The 14985-nt window shown below is 41.6% G+C and overlaps 1 protein-coding gene across 1 annotated transcript; it reads left to right on the top strand.

The window, feature by feature from the left end:
• Window positions 1-557: 557 nt before the first annotated feature.
• Window positions 558-14985, top strand: pofut3 (protein O-fucosyltransferase 3). The gene is made up of 4 exons (XM_014144497.3): window positions 558-826; window positions 1514-1793; window positions 13288-14123; window positions 14484-14985. Exons 1-4 carry the CDS (start codon window positions 737-739, stop codon window positions 14706-14708), a joined length of 1431 nt encoding a protein of 476 aa, XP_013999972.1. The 5' UTR covers window positions 558-736; the 3' UTR covers window positions 14709-14985.

Below are 14985 nucleotides of genomic sequence, written 5' to 3'. Positions count from 1 at the left end.
TTGCACAAGCCTATCAGACTCCTAGGATGTCTCTGATTGACGGAAGGGTACAATAACCAATGAGAATTGGGACCTCCCCTGATGTTTCTGAAGCTGCTGAGGGAGCTCTATGAACCTGAGCCGCGGTGCACCGGTCTATGGCCCGTGATGTGAACGGCCAAAAGCGGTGAGGGAGGAGCGCCCTTCTCAAATGGAACAGAAATCTGCACTGCCCGGGTTAGGTTGTCAACAAGGCAACATGGTACATCTTCCAGAAACATACAATATATATTTTTTCCGTGAAATATATGGTCGAATGTGCAAACTAGTTTTCATTGGGAAGGCAGATAAAGCGTTTTTTAAAAGCAATCATTTTTGAATGTGAAAACACAGATTCCTACTCATTACTCAACATGCTTAACCTAGCCTAGGATACATTACTTTGTTTTGAGCCGATTTCTCGAGTGGACTTTGAACTGGGCACCTGGCTCACACCCAGGAGGCAGCCCGGTTCCAAAACGAATGCTATCACTTTTCATCCGTTGATAACCCAGGCCAGATAATCGAATCCCCTCATTACCAACATAAATATGGAAAATGGCCGCGTGCATCTCCGCTACTTCAAAACAAGCTATTCGCTATTAACAATACAATTAAACAATTTGAAATCATTTTAGAAACGCCACTGAACAGAGGAACATTTGAGTATGAGTTTTAGCAAGTTGTTTTTCCCTCCGTGCTGCTCAATAGTCGAAAGATGGCAAGACTTTCAATAGTTTCTTTGAGGAAACTTTTTGTTTTCTTCCTCTGTCTATCAGCTGTACTTTTCCTTCTGATTACTCTGCAGGTATTTATCGTTACAGTGACATGAACGAAAAGTATCGAGGTCGAACAGAAACAGTGTCAGTTGTACACGACAGTAGTGACCTTTTCACGCCAAAGGTTTCCACCGTTGTGAAATGTATTCATTTTTCTCCAGAGCTCTAGGAGAGCTTACATTGTGTCTTCAAGAACGTGGCACTATATATAATAACGAACGCTTTGCACGCACACATTTGCATATAGAGAGTTGTGTTGATTCCTATCTTTTGTTTGCCGGTAGAAAATGTAGAAACACAATAGATTCCATCCCCAATCTCTTTTCCTAGGTCTGCTTGGTCTATCTGACTAATACTGGGATGAAAACTAGAATCTCTTTCAGCTCTGGTATTTCCTTATCTTTTCCCACCTGGTTAACCATCTCAATCCCATTTCAGTAACTGGTATATTCCAGAATGCATGGAATTAGATGTCTGTTGGTATTTTAAAGTCATTCATTTAGCGATACATGCATTATTGCATGTATCATCATCATCATACTTTTGTGGGGTTTTACTGTCAGGCTGCATGTGTGTGTTAATGCTGAGGTGCATGTTATTGCATGCATCGCACATCTTCATGAAAATGACCATAACCTGAATCGTTCAGAATCCATATACTTCCCAGACAGTGTGGTGTCAAAAAGATACTATATATATTTTCTGTCTTTACATAGGTGGTGGTGGAGCTTGGTCAGTTTGAAAGGACAGTACACATCCTCCCTCCAAGGGACCTACACGAGTCAGGCTGGAGACATCGTTTACATGGCGGCGGACTGTTGGCCAGTGAGAGAACCTCCCCTGGAGGTCCAGAGGGCCAGTACCCTTACATTGTATGGTGGTCCCCACTAACAGGAGAGATTGGCCGACTAGGAGAGTGTGGGACAAACAAGTGCTTCTTCACCATCAACAGGACCCTCTACTCTCACCCATCTACACAGGCCTTCCTTTTCTATGGTGAGACCTTTATTTTTTTATTCATTTGTTGAAACTATAGGAACATCTGAACATTTGAAAATGTATGGGTCTGTATAGTTCCTGAAGTTAAGTGTAAATCATTATTTTAACTTGGTATGGTGTTTGATATAGATTAATTGTTTGTTTTCATGATACTTAGCCTAGTTGACAAAAGGCTTGAAGGAGGACAAGATGTAGTACATTTTTACAGTCAAGTGAAAACTGATTAGGCCATCTTTGTTGTGGTGTAATCATCTACATGGACGGTTTGTTATACCATTTGCATCCTCTGATTCTTCAATTGGTGTCATACAGGACAGTCGGGATGGAACCGGGTTTTTGGATTTGAGTAAACAAAATCAAATGTACACTAGAGGGAGCCATTGTTCTGTAGGTCCAAGCTGAAGAGAAGGCCCTGGTATTGCAGCTGTACGTAACTCTATTGGTTCAACTGTTTCCAAGTAAATAGTTCACCCTAGAGCACCTTATTGTGAAACAGTGATTGATGATAGATAAAATGTGCATATCCTGTAGGCCTGCCTTATGTGTATAGCTTTAAAAACTCTTGCTGGAATTGCAATGCAGTTTAATGTATGTTCAGAATCACATTTGGTTCTTACCTCGTACCTTGGTGCTAACCATGATTTTCTTAGAGTGAACTATAGAGTTATATGTATCCATTTGCATTGTGTACATCCATATGCTTATTGTTGCAGTAATATTAACCTTCTCATTGAGGATTTCCTGTAGACAGTACCAGTCAAAAGTTTGAACACACCTACTCATTCAAGGATTTTTATTTTTTGTACTATTTTCTACGTTGTAGAATAATAGTGAAGACATCAAAGCTATGAAATAACACATATGGAATCATGTAGTAACCAAAAAAGTCCTAATCAAATCAAAATGTATTTTATATTTGAGATTCTTCAAAGTAGCCACCCTTTGACTTGATGACAGCTTTGCACACTCTTGGCATTCTCTCAACCAGCTTCACAACGAATGCTTTTCCAACAGTCTTGAGAGACTTTTTGGCTGCTTTTCCTTCACTCTGTGGTCCAACTCATCCCAAACCATCTCAATTGGGTTTGCGGTCGGGTGATTGTGGAGGCCAGGTTATCTGATGCTGCACTCCATCACTCTCCTTGGTCAAATAGCCCTTACACAGCCTGGAGGTGTGGTTTGGGTCATTGTCCTGTTGAAAAACAAATTATTGTCCCACTAAGCGCAAACCAGATGGGATGGCATTCGATGCATAATTCTGTGGTAGCCATGCTGGTTAAGTGTGCCTTGAATTCTAAATAAATCACAGACAGTGTCACCAGCAAGGCACCATCACACCACCTCCTCCATGCTTCACGGTGGGAACCACACATGCAGAGATAATCTGTTCATCTACTCTGCGTCTCACAAAGACATGGCGGTTGGAACCAAAAATCTCCAATTTGGACTCATCAGAGCAAAGGACAAATTTCCACAGGTATAATGTCCATTGCTCGTGTTTCTTGGCCCAAGCAAGTATCTTCTTATTGTTGTCCTTTAGTAGTGGTTTCTTTGCAGCAATTCGACCATGGCCAATCTCCTATAAACAGTTCATGTTGAGATGTGTCTGTTACTTATTTGGGCTGCAATTTCTAAGGTGCAGTTAACTCCAATGAACTTATCAAATAAAATGTTATTTGTCACATGCTCCGAATACAACAGGTGTAGACCTTACTGTGAAATGCTTACTTATAAGCTCTTAACCAACAATGCAGTTCAAGAAATAGACTTAATAAAATATTTACTAAATAAACTAAAGTAAAAAAAAATCTCATCAATCAAAAAGTAACACAATACATTTACATAATAATAACGAGCCTCTATACAGGGGGTACCGTTACTGAGTCAATATGTAGGGGTACAAGTTGGTCGAGGTCAATTGTAACGTGACTATGCATAGATAATAAACAGCGAGTAGCAGCAGTGTCAAAACAAAGGAGGGTCAATGTAAATAGTCTGGGTGGCCATTTTATTTTATTTGACCTTTATTTAACCAGGTAGGCAAGTTGAGAACAAGTTCTCATTTACAATTTGATTAGTTTAGTTGTTCAGCAGTCTTATGGCTTGGGGATAGAAGCTGTTCAGGAGCCTTTTGGTCCAAGACTTGGCACTCTGGCACCGCTTGCCGTGCGGTAGCAGAGAGAACAGTCTATGACTTGGGTGACTGGAGTTTTGGACAATTTTTTGGGCCTTCCTCTGACACCGCCTAGTATATTTGTCCTGGATGTCAGGAAGCTTGGCCCCAGTGATGTACTGGGTCGTACGCACTACCCTTTGTTGCGCCTTATGGTCACATGCCGAGCAGTTGCCATACCTGGCGGTGATGCAACCGGTCAGGATGCTCTCAATGGTGCAACTTTTTGAGGATCTGGGGACCCATCCCAAATCTTTTCAGTCTCCTGAGGGGGAAAAGGTGTTGTCGTGCCCTCTTCACAACTGTCTTGGTGTGTTTTGACCATGATAGTTTTTTGGTGATGTGGACACCAAGGAACTTGAAACTCTCGACCCGCTCCACTTCAGTCCCGTCGATGCTCGGCCCTCCTTTTCCAATAGTCCACGATCAGCTCCTTTGTCTTGCTCACATTGAGAGGTTGTTGTCCTGGCACCACACTGTCAGGTCTCTGACCTCTTCCCTATAGGCGGTCTCATCGTTGTTGGTGATCAGGCCTAGCACTTCTGTGTCATCAGTGAACTGGTGTTGGAGTCGTGCTTGGCCACGCAGTCGTGGGTGAACAGGGAGTACAGGAGGGGACTAAGCACGCACCCCTGAGGTGCCCCAGTGTTGAGGATCAGCGTGGCAGATGTGTTGTTGCCTGCCCTTACCACCTAGGGGCGGCCCATCAGGATGTCCAGGATCCAGTTGCAGAGGGAGGTGTTTAGTCCCAGACTCCTTAGCTTAGTGATGAGCATTGAGGGAAAATATATATGCAGTGAGGGAAAAAAGTATTTGATCCCCTGCTGATTTTGTACGTTTGCCTACTGACAAAGAAATGATCAGTCTATAAGTTTAATGGTAGGTTTATTTGAACAGTGAGAGACAGAATAAGAACAAAAAAATCCAGAAAAATGCATGTCAAAAATGTTATAAATTGATTTGCATTTTAATGAGGGAAATAAGTATTTGACCCCCTCTCAATCAGAAAGATTTCTGGCTCCCAGGTGTTTTTTATACAGGTAACGAGCTCAGATTAGGAGCACACTCTTAAAGGGAGTGTTTCTAATCTCAGTTTGTTACCTGTATAAAAGACACCTGTACACAGAAGCAATCAATCAATCAGATTCCAAACTCTCCACCATGGCCAAGACCAAAGAGTTCTCCAAGGATGTCAGGGACAAGATTGTAGACCTACACAAGGCTGGAATGGGCTATAAGACCATCACCAAGCAGCTTGGTGAGAAGGTGACAACAGTTGGTGCAAATGGAAGAAACACAAAAGAACTTTCAATCTTCCTCGGCCTGGGGCTCCATGCAAGATATCACCTCGTGGAGTTGCAATGATCATGAGAATGGTGAGGAATCAGCCCAGAACTACACAGGAGGATCTTGTCAATGAACTCAAGGCAGCTGGGACCATAGTCACCAAGAAAACAATTGGTAATTACGCCGTGAAGGACTGAAATCCTGCAGCGCCCGCAAGGTCCCCCTGCTCAAGAAAGCACATATACATGCCCGTCTGAAGTTTGCCAATAAACATCTGAATGATTCAGAGGACAACTGGGTGAAAGTGTTGTGGTCAGATGAGACCAAAATGGAGCTCATTGGCCTCAACTCGCTGTGTTTGGAGGAGGAGGAATGCTGCCTATGACCCCAAGAACACCATCCCCACCGTCAAACATGGAGGTGGAAACATTATGCTTTGGGGTGTTTTTCTGCTAAGGGGACAGGACAACTTCACTGCAGCAAAGGGACGATGGACGGGGCCATGTACCGTCAAATCTTGGGTGAGAACCTCCTTCCCTCAGCCAGGGCATTGAAAATGGGACATGGATGGGTATTCCAGCATGACAATGGCCAAGGCAACAAAGGAGTGGCTCAAGAAGAAGCACATTAAGGTCCTAGAGTGGCCTAGCCAGTCTCCGGACCTTAATCCCATAGAAAATCTGTGGCGCGAGCTGAAGGTTCGTGTTGCCAAACGTCAGCCTCAACCTTAATGACTTGGAGAAGATCTGCAAAGAGGAGTGGGACAAAATCCCTCCTGAGATGTGTGCAAACCTGGTGGCCAACTACAAGAAACGTCTGACCTCTGTGATTGCCAACAAGGGTTTTGCCACCAAGTACTAAGTATATATACACACACACACACACACACCACACACACACACACACACACACACACACACACACACACACACAGTGAGGGGAAAAAAGTATTTGATCCCCTGCTGATTTTGTACGTTTGCCCACTTACAAAGAAATGATCAGTCTATAATTTTAATGGTAGGTTTATTTGAACAGTGAGAGACAGAATAACAACAAAAAAATCCAGAAAAACGCATGTCAAAAATGTTATAAAATGATTTTCATTTTAATGAGGGAAATAAGTATTTGACCCCTCTGAAAAACATGATATATATATATATATATACTGCTCAAAAAAATAAAGGGAACACAAACAACACAATGTAACTCCAAGTCAATCACACTTCTGTGAAATCAAACTGTCCACTTAGGAAGCAACACTGATTGACAATACATTTCACATGCTGTTGTGCAAATGGAATAGACAACATGTGGAAATTATAGGCAATAAGCAAGACACCCCCAATAAAGGAGTGGTTCTGCAGGTGGTGACCACAGACCACTTCTCAGTTCCTATGCTTCCTGGCTGATGTTTTGGTCACTTTTGAATGCTGGCGGTGCTTTCACTCTAGTGGTAGCATGAGACGGAGTCTACAAACCACACAAGTGGCTCAGGTAGTGCAGCTCATCCAGGATGGCACATCAATGGGAGCTGTGGCAAGAAGGTTTGCTGTGTCTGTCAGCGTAGTGTCCAGAGCATGGAGGCGCTACCAGGAGACAGGCCAGTACATCAGGAGACGTGGAGGAGGCCGTAGGAGGGCAACAACCCAGCAGCAGGACCGCTACCTCCGCCTTTGTGCAAGGAGGAGCAGGAGGAGCACTGCCAGAGCCCTGCAAAATGACCTCCAGCAGGCCACAAATGTGCATGTGTCTGCTCAAACGGTCAGAAACAGACTCCATGAGGGTGGTATGAGGGCCTGACGTCCAAAGGTGGGGGTTGTGCTTACAGCCAACACCGTGCAGGACGTTTGGCATTTGCGAGAGAACACCAAGATTGGCAAATTCGCCACTGGCGCCCTGTGCTCTTCACGGATGAAAGCAGGTTCACACTGAGCACATGTGACAGACGTGACAGACTCTGGAGACGCCGTGGAGAACGTTCTGCTGCCTGCAACATCCTCCAGCATGACCGGTTTGGCGGTCGGTCAGTCATGGTGTGGGGTGGCATTTCTTTGGGGGGCCGCACAGCCCTCCATATGCTCGCCAGAGGTAGCCTGACTGCCATTAGGTACCGAGATGAGATCCTCAGACCCCTTGTGAGACCATATGCTGGTGCGGTTGGCCCTGGGTTCCTCCTAATGCAAGACAATGCTAGAGCTCATGTGGCTGGAGTGTCAGCAGTTCCTGCAAGAGGAAGGCAGACCTCCATGGGTTGATTAATTGGATTTCCATTGATTATTTTTGTGTGATTTTGTTGTCAGCACATTCAACTATGTAAAGAAAAAAAGTATTTAATAAGATTATTTCTTTCATTCAGATCTAGGATGTGTTGTTTAAGTGTTCCCTTTATTTTTTTGAGCAGTGTGTGTATGTATGTATATATATATATATAATAAAACATTTGATTAAATCCAGCGCTCTCAAACTTCCCATCATTCTGATTACGGGAGTCATTTTGTCTCCCTGATTCCTGGGGGCACAACAAAGTATTTGCAGCCACTCGACATCAGTGTAAATTGTGCATTTAAGGTGGCGCTCCGTGTTCAGTGGGAGGCTTGGATGACAAGTGGGGAGAAATCCTTCACTAAAACGGGCCGCATGCGAAGAGCAACTTATGGTCAAGTCTGCCAGTGGGTCCTGACAGCGTGGAGCATTGTCAAAAAATCCACTATCATCAACTGGTTTCAAAGGCTGGACTGCTGCGTGTTGAAGAGGGCTCAACGGGGGATTTGCCTACGGATGAAAGTGACGAGAGCGACAATGAAAACGATCCAATATCGGATGAAGCAATTCTGAGGCTATTCAACTCCGACACCGAAGGAGATGGTTTCAGTGGACAGGAGGAGGAAGATGGTGACCAATGACTTTCTTGGTAGGCTACTGTTTACTGGATTATTATTTATTTTTTTTACAAGCCGTGCTTCGTTAAAGCCTATTTAATTTTTGTTACAAGCCGTGTTTCGTTAAAGCCTGTGTAAAGTTCATTTGTTTCAATTTACCGGTAGGCACCTGCGGCTTATTTATGTTCAAAATAATACTTTTTTTTTAAATTCAGTGGGTGCGGCTTATATTCAGGTGCGCTTAATAGTCCGGAAATTACGGTACATACATACATACATGCATGCATACATACATACATACATACATACATACATACATACATACATACATACATACATGCATACATACATACATACATACACACACGCATACACACAGTGGGGATAACAAGTATTTGATACACTGCTGATTTTGCAGGTTTTCCTACTTACAAAGCATGTAGAGGTCTGTAATGTTTACCGTAGGTACACTTTAACCTCTATGGGCTAGGTGGGACGCTTGCGTCCCACCTACTCAACAGCCAGTTGAATCCTGTGGCACGTTATTCAAATCCTTAGATATGCTATTACTTCAATTTTTCAAAAATATGACTATTTTACACCATTTTAAGTTCTGTTATACTCACAGACACCATTCAAACAGTTTTAGAAACTTTAGGGTGTTTTCTATCCAAAGCCAATAATTATATGCATATTCTAGTTACTGGGCAGGTGTAGTAACCAGATTAAATCGGGTACGTTTTTTATCCTGCCGTGCAAATACTGCCCCCTATCCCCAACAGGTTAACTGTGAGAGATGGAATCTAAAACCAAAATCCAGAAAATCACATTGTATGATTTTTAAGCAATTAATTTGCATTTTATTGCATGACATAACTATTTGATACATCAGAAAAGTAGAACTTAATATTTGGTACAGAAACCTTTGTTTGCAATTACAGAGATCATACGTTTCCTGTAGTTCTTGACCAGGTTTGCACACACTGCAGCAGGGATTTTGGCCCACTCCTCCATACAGACCTTCTCCAGATCCTTCAGGTTTCGGGGCTGTCACTGGGCAATACGGACTTTCAGCTCCCTGCAAAGATTTTCTATTGGGTTCAGGTCTGGAGACTGGTTAGGCCACTCCAGGACCTTGAGATGCTTCTTACGGAGCCACTCCTTAGTTGCCCTGGCTGTGTGTTTCGGGTCATTGTTATGCTGGAAGACCAAGCCACGACCCATCTTCAATGCTCTTACTGAGGGAAGGAGGTTGTTGGCCAAGATCTCGCGATACATGGCCCCATCCATCCTCCCCTCAATACGGTGCAGTCATCCTGTCCCCTTTGCAGAAAAGCATCCCCAAAGAATGATGTTTCCACCTCCATGCTTCACGGTTGGGATGGTGTTCTTGGGGTTGTACTCATCCTTCTTCTTCCTCCAAACACGGCGAGTGGAGTTTAGACCAAAAAGCTCTATTTTTGTCTCATCAGACCACATGACCTTCTCCCATTCCTCCTTTGGATCATCCAGATGGTCATTGGCAAACTTCAGACGGGCCTGGACATGCGCTGGCTTGAGCAGGGGGACCTTGCGTGCGCTGCAGGATTTTAATCCGACCAGGTCCTTGCGTGTAGTTCTTGGCTGATCCCTCACCTTCCTCATGTTCATTGATGCCCCACGAGGTGAGATCTTGCATGGAGCCCCAGACCCGAGGGTGATTGACCGTCATCTTGAACTTCTTCCATTTTCTAATAATTGCGCCAACAGTTGTTGCCTTCTCACCAAGCTGCTTGCCTATTGTCCTGTAGCCCATCCCGGCTTGTGCAGGTCTACAATCTTATCCCTGATGTCCTTACACAGCTCTCTGGTCTTGGCCATTGTGGAGAGGTTGGAGTCTGTTTGATTGAGTGTGTGGACAGGTGTCTTTTATAGAGGTATAGAGTTCAAATAGGTGCAGTTAATGAGTGGAGAACAGGAGGGCTTCTTAAAGAAAAACTAACAGGTCTGTGAGAGCCGGAATTCTTACTGGTTGGTAGGTGATCAAATACTTATGTCATGCAATAAAATGCAAATTAATTACTTAAAAATCATACAATGTGATTTTCTGGATTTTGGTTTTAGATTCCGTCTCTCACAGTTGGAAGTGTACCTATGATAAAAATTACAGACCTCTACATGCTTTGTAAGTAGGAAAACCTGCAAAATCGGCAGTGTATCAAATACTTGTTCTCCCTACTGTATATATAAATAAAAATAGGACAAAACACACACTTCATTTAAAGACTGGCAGCTTCATTAAATAGTACCCGCAAAACACCAGTCTCAACGTCAACAGTGAAGAGGCAACTCCGGGATGCTGGCCTTCTAGGCAGAGTTTCTCTGTCCAGTGTCTGTGTTCTTTTGCCCATCTTAATCTTTTCTTTTTATTGACCAGTCTGAGATATTGCTTTTTCTCTGCCTAGAAGGCCAGCATCCCGCAGTCGCTTATTCACTGTTGACTTTGAGACTGGTGTTTTGCAGGCACTAAGGGCTTGTGAGGCATCTGTTTCTCAAACTAGACACTCTAATGTACTTGTCCTCTTACTCAGTTGGACACCAGGGCCTCCCACTCCTCTTTCTATTCTGGTTAGGGCCAGTTTGTGCTGTTCTGTGAAGGGAGTGGTACACAGCGTTGTACCAGATCTTCAGTTTCTTGGCAATTTCTCGCATGGAATAGCCTTCATTTCTCAGAACAAGAATAGACTGACGAGTTTCAGAAGAAAGTTCTTTGTTTCTGGCCATTTTGAGCCTGTAATCGAACCCACAAATGCTGAGGCTCCAGATACTCAACTAGTCTAAAGAAGGCCAGTTTTATTGCTTCTTTAATCAGCACGGCAGTTTTCAGCTGTGCTAACAACTGCAAAATGATACATTTGGATTAGCTAACACAACGTGCCATTGGAACACAGGAGTGATGGTTGCTGATAATGGGCCTATGTAGATATTCCATAAAAAAATCTGTTGTTTCCGGCTGCAATAGTAATTTACAACATTAAGAATGTCAACACTGTATTTCTGATCAATTTGATGTTATTTTAATGGACAAAAAAGTTGCCTTTCTTTCAAAAACAAGGACATTTGTAAGTTACCTCAAACTTTTGAACGGTAGTGTATATCTTACTATTACTGTAATATTAACCTTCTCATTGAGGATTTCCTATATACATCTTATTATTACTGTAATAGTAACCTTCTCATTGAGGATTTCCTATATATATCTTAGCATTACTGTAATATTAACCTTCTCATTGAGGATTTCCTATATATATCTTAGTATTACTGTAATATTAACCTTCTCATTGAGGATTTCCTATATATATCTTAGTATTACTGTAATAATAACCTTCTCATTGAGGATTTCCTATATATATCTTATTATTACTGTAATATTAACCTTCTCATTGAGGATTTCCTATATATCTTATTATTACTGTAATAGTCACCTTCTCATTGAGGATTTCCTATATATATCTTATTATTACTGTAATAATAACCTTCTCATTGAGGATTTCCTATATATCTTATTATTACTGTAATAGTCACCTTCTCATTGAGGATTTCCTATATATATATATCTTATTATTACTGTAATAATAACCTTCTCATTGAGGATTTCCTATATATATATATATATCTTATTATTACTGTAATATTAACCTTCTCATTGAGGATTTCCTATATAGATCTTAGTATTACTGTAATAGTCACATTCTCATTGAGGATTTCCTATATAGATCTTAGTATTACTGTAATATTAACCTTCTCATTGAGGATTTCCTATATATATCTAATTTGAATAATATTAACCTTCTCATTGAGGATTTCCTTTATATCTTATTAGAATATATTAACAGCTTCTACCCCAAGCCATAAGACTGCTGAACAATTCATCAAATGGCCACCCAGACTATTTACATTGATCCCCCCCTCCCCACCTACATTCATAGTCACTTTACCCCTACCCCCTGTATATAGCCTTATTTCATTTTTACTTTAGTTTATTTAGTAAATATTTTTCTTGACTCTATTTTGTGAACTGTATTATTGGTTAAGGGCTTGTAAGTAAGCATTTCACAGTAAGGTCTGTGACGAATAGAATTTGATTCGATAATAACCTTCTCATTGAGGATTTCCTATATATATATCTTATTATTACTGTAATATTAACCTTCTCATTGAGGATTTCCTATATATATATCTTATTATTACTGTAATAATAACCTTCTCATTGAGGATTTCCTATATATATATCTTATTATTACTGTAATAATAACCTTCTCATTGAGGATTTCCTATATATATCTTATTATTACTGTAATAATAACCTTCTCATTGAGGATTTCCTATATATATATCTTATTATTACTGTAATAATAACCTTCTCATTGAGGATTTCCTATATATATATATCTTATTATTACTGTAATAATAACCTTCTCATTGAGGATTTCCTATATATATATCTTATTATTACTGTAATAATAACCTTCTCATTGAGGATTTCCTTTATATATCTTATTATTACTGTAATAATAACCTTCTCATTGAGGATTTCCTTTATATATCTTATTATTACTGTAATAATAACCTTCTCATTGAGGATTTCCTATATATATATATCTTATTATTACTGTAATATTAACCTTCTCATTGAGGATTTCCTATATATATATCTTAGTATTACTGTAATATTAACCTTCTCATTGAAGATTTCCTATATATATCTTATTACTGTAATATTAACCTTCTCATTGAGGATTTCCTATATATATTGACAGCCTGGAAAAGGACAGAAGTGCACCCGATTTAAGAGGATATCCGAGACACATTGATTTGAACATTTCTGATGGTAACAAAATACCTGGCATCTACTATTATAAACACTGCAAGGCAAAAAGACATACAACTGTTACTTCATCATTCTTCAGATCCCAGAGTAATATGTCTGTCAGCTCAGACAAGATGGAAGGAAGAATATAAAACATATTTTATGTTAATCTACTCTACGTATTACTTATGTAGTAATAAGCAAAATGGTCAGCATTGCATTCAATGTGCTGACCCTTCACATTCAAGACATGTAAACTCTATACTAATGTCTCCCCTTTCCAACCCTCTTGAATCAAACCAGGCACCGATTTCAACATCGAGAGTCTTCCTCTGCCGAGGAGAGCGCACCACCAGTGGGCCTTGTTTCACGAGGAGTCGCCCAAAAACAACTATAAGCTCTTCCACGAGCCCGTCATCACCCTCTTTAACCACACGGCCACCTTCAGCCAGCACTCCCACCTGCCCCTCACCTCCCAGTACCTGGAGAACCTGGAGGTCCTGACCTCTCAGACCTACCTGGTGCCCCTAGACCAGAAGAATGAGCTGAGGAAAACACTAGCCCCGGTGGTGTACGTCCAGTCAGACTGCGACCCTCCGTCGGACCGGGATGCCTATGTTAGCGAGTTAATGAAGCACATCAAGGTTGATTCCTATGGACAATGCCTCCACAACAAAGACCTGCCTTCCCATCTGAGGGACTCGATTGCCATGGAGGAGCAGGCCTTCTACCAGATCCTGGCCCAGTACAAATTCATTCTGGCCTTTGAGAACGCCGTCTGCGACGACTACATCACCGAGAAACTATGGAGGCCTCTCAAGCTTGGGGTGGTCCCCGTGTATTACGGGGCTCCCAATGTTCGGCAATGGCTGCCGAGCAACAGTAGTGCGGTTGTAGTCGTCCCAGACGAGCCCCCTGAAAAACTGGCTCTGTATCTGAAGAGACTAGATGAGGACGACGGGGAGTATGCCACTTATCTGGAGTGGAAGCTGAAGCGTGAAGTCTCCAACCTGGAGTTGGTAAAGGAGCTGAAGGAACGCCCATGGGGTGTCCAGGATCCGACACAGGAGAACTACATAGATGTGTTTGAGTGCATGGTGTGCAGCAGGGTGTGGGAGAACATCGACAGACAGAAAAAGGTAACATGAACTGAACTGTTTTATTTGTGACATCTAATGATAAGGTTGCTCATTCCTTAGAGTACTATTTACTTGGTGTGTCAACAGTTTGACAATATGATTCGTTTGACAGTAAATAGCTGATTATAATGAATCTTAATTTGGATCCCCATTAGCTGACTCCATGATGACAACTAGTTATCCCATGGTCCATACACACAATAAAAAATACATTTGGCTTTAAATTATATACATTACAAGACTGTAACACAATATTGTGTTAATAATAATAATAATATTCAAGGTAGTATGAAATAGACCTGCACCAGTATTTTGTTTTTCTAGTGTGCCTATATAGTAATATTTCTGCTTCCCAAACAGGGCCTTGTTCCTAAAACCTGGCAAGCAGAGGGAAACCACCTAAAGTGTCCACTTCCGAGGGTATTTGACTTTGCTTCAGACCCTAGAAACTGGACATCTTTGCGAGGAATTTGGACGGCCAGTTACGAGCAGTCCAAGAAAGAGGCTAGGGCATTGCGTCACTTGGCTGAGAGGAACAAGAATTTCACTGTGGCGCAGTACTGGAAGGAGGTATTCACTGACTAAAACGCTATAATTCACATAGAAATGTCCCTTGTTGTGATACAGAATCATTTTTCTATGGCCACCCAGTGCTTTGGTGGTGTGTCAAAGTTCAGAAGCACTATGAAAATGAAAATGGTCCACATATGATGACTAATGGTTGAAAATGACAGTCACACAATAACTTTTGATCAATATATTTCATATCTTTAATATTTCAAAAGATAGCTTGCTGTATAGCTATTGTTATCAACCATAGTTTTGACAACCAAAAAATAAAAATATGTGAGTGATTCTAAAA

This window comes from Salmo salar, chromosome 01 (genome assembly GCF_965601325.2).
Source record: "Salmo salar chromosome 01, fSalSal1, whole genome shotgun sequence".
NCBI lineage: Eukaryota > Metazoa > Chordata > Actinopteri > Salmoniformes > Salmonidae > Salmo > Salmo salar.
This window is presented reverse-complemented; position numbering and strand designations above follow the sequence as displayed.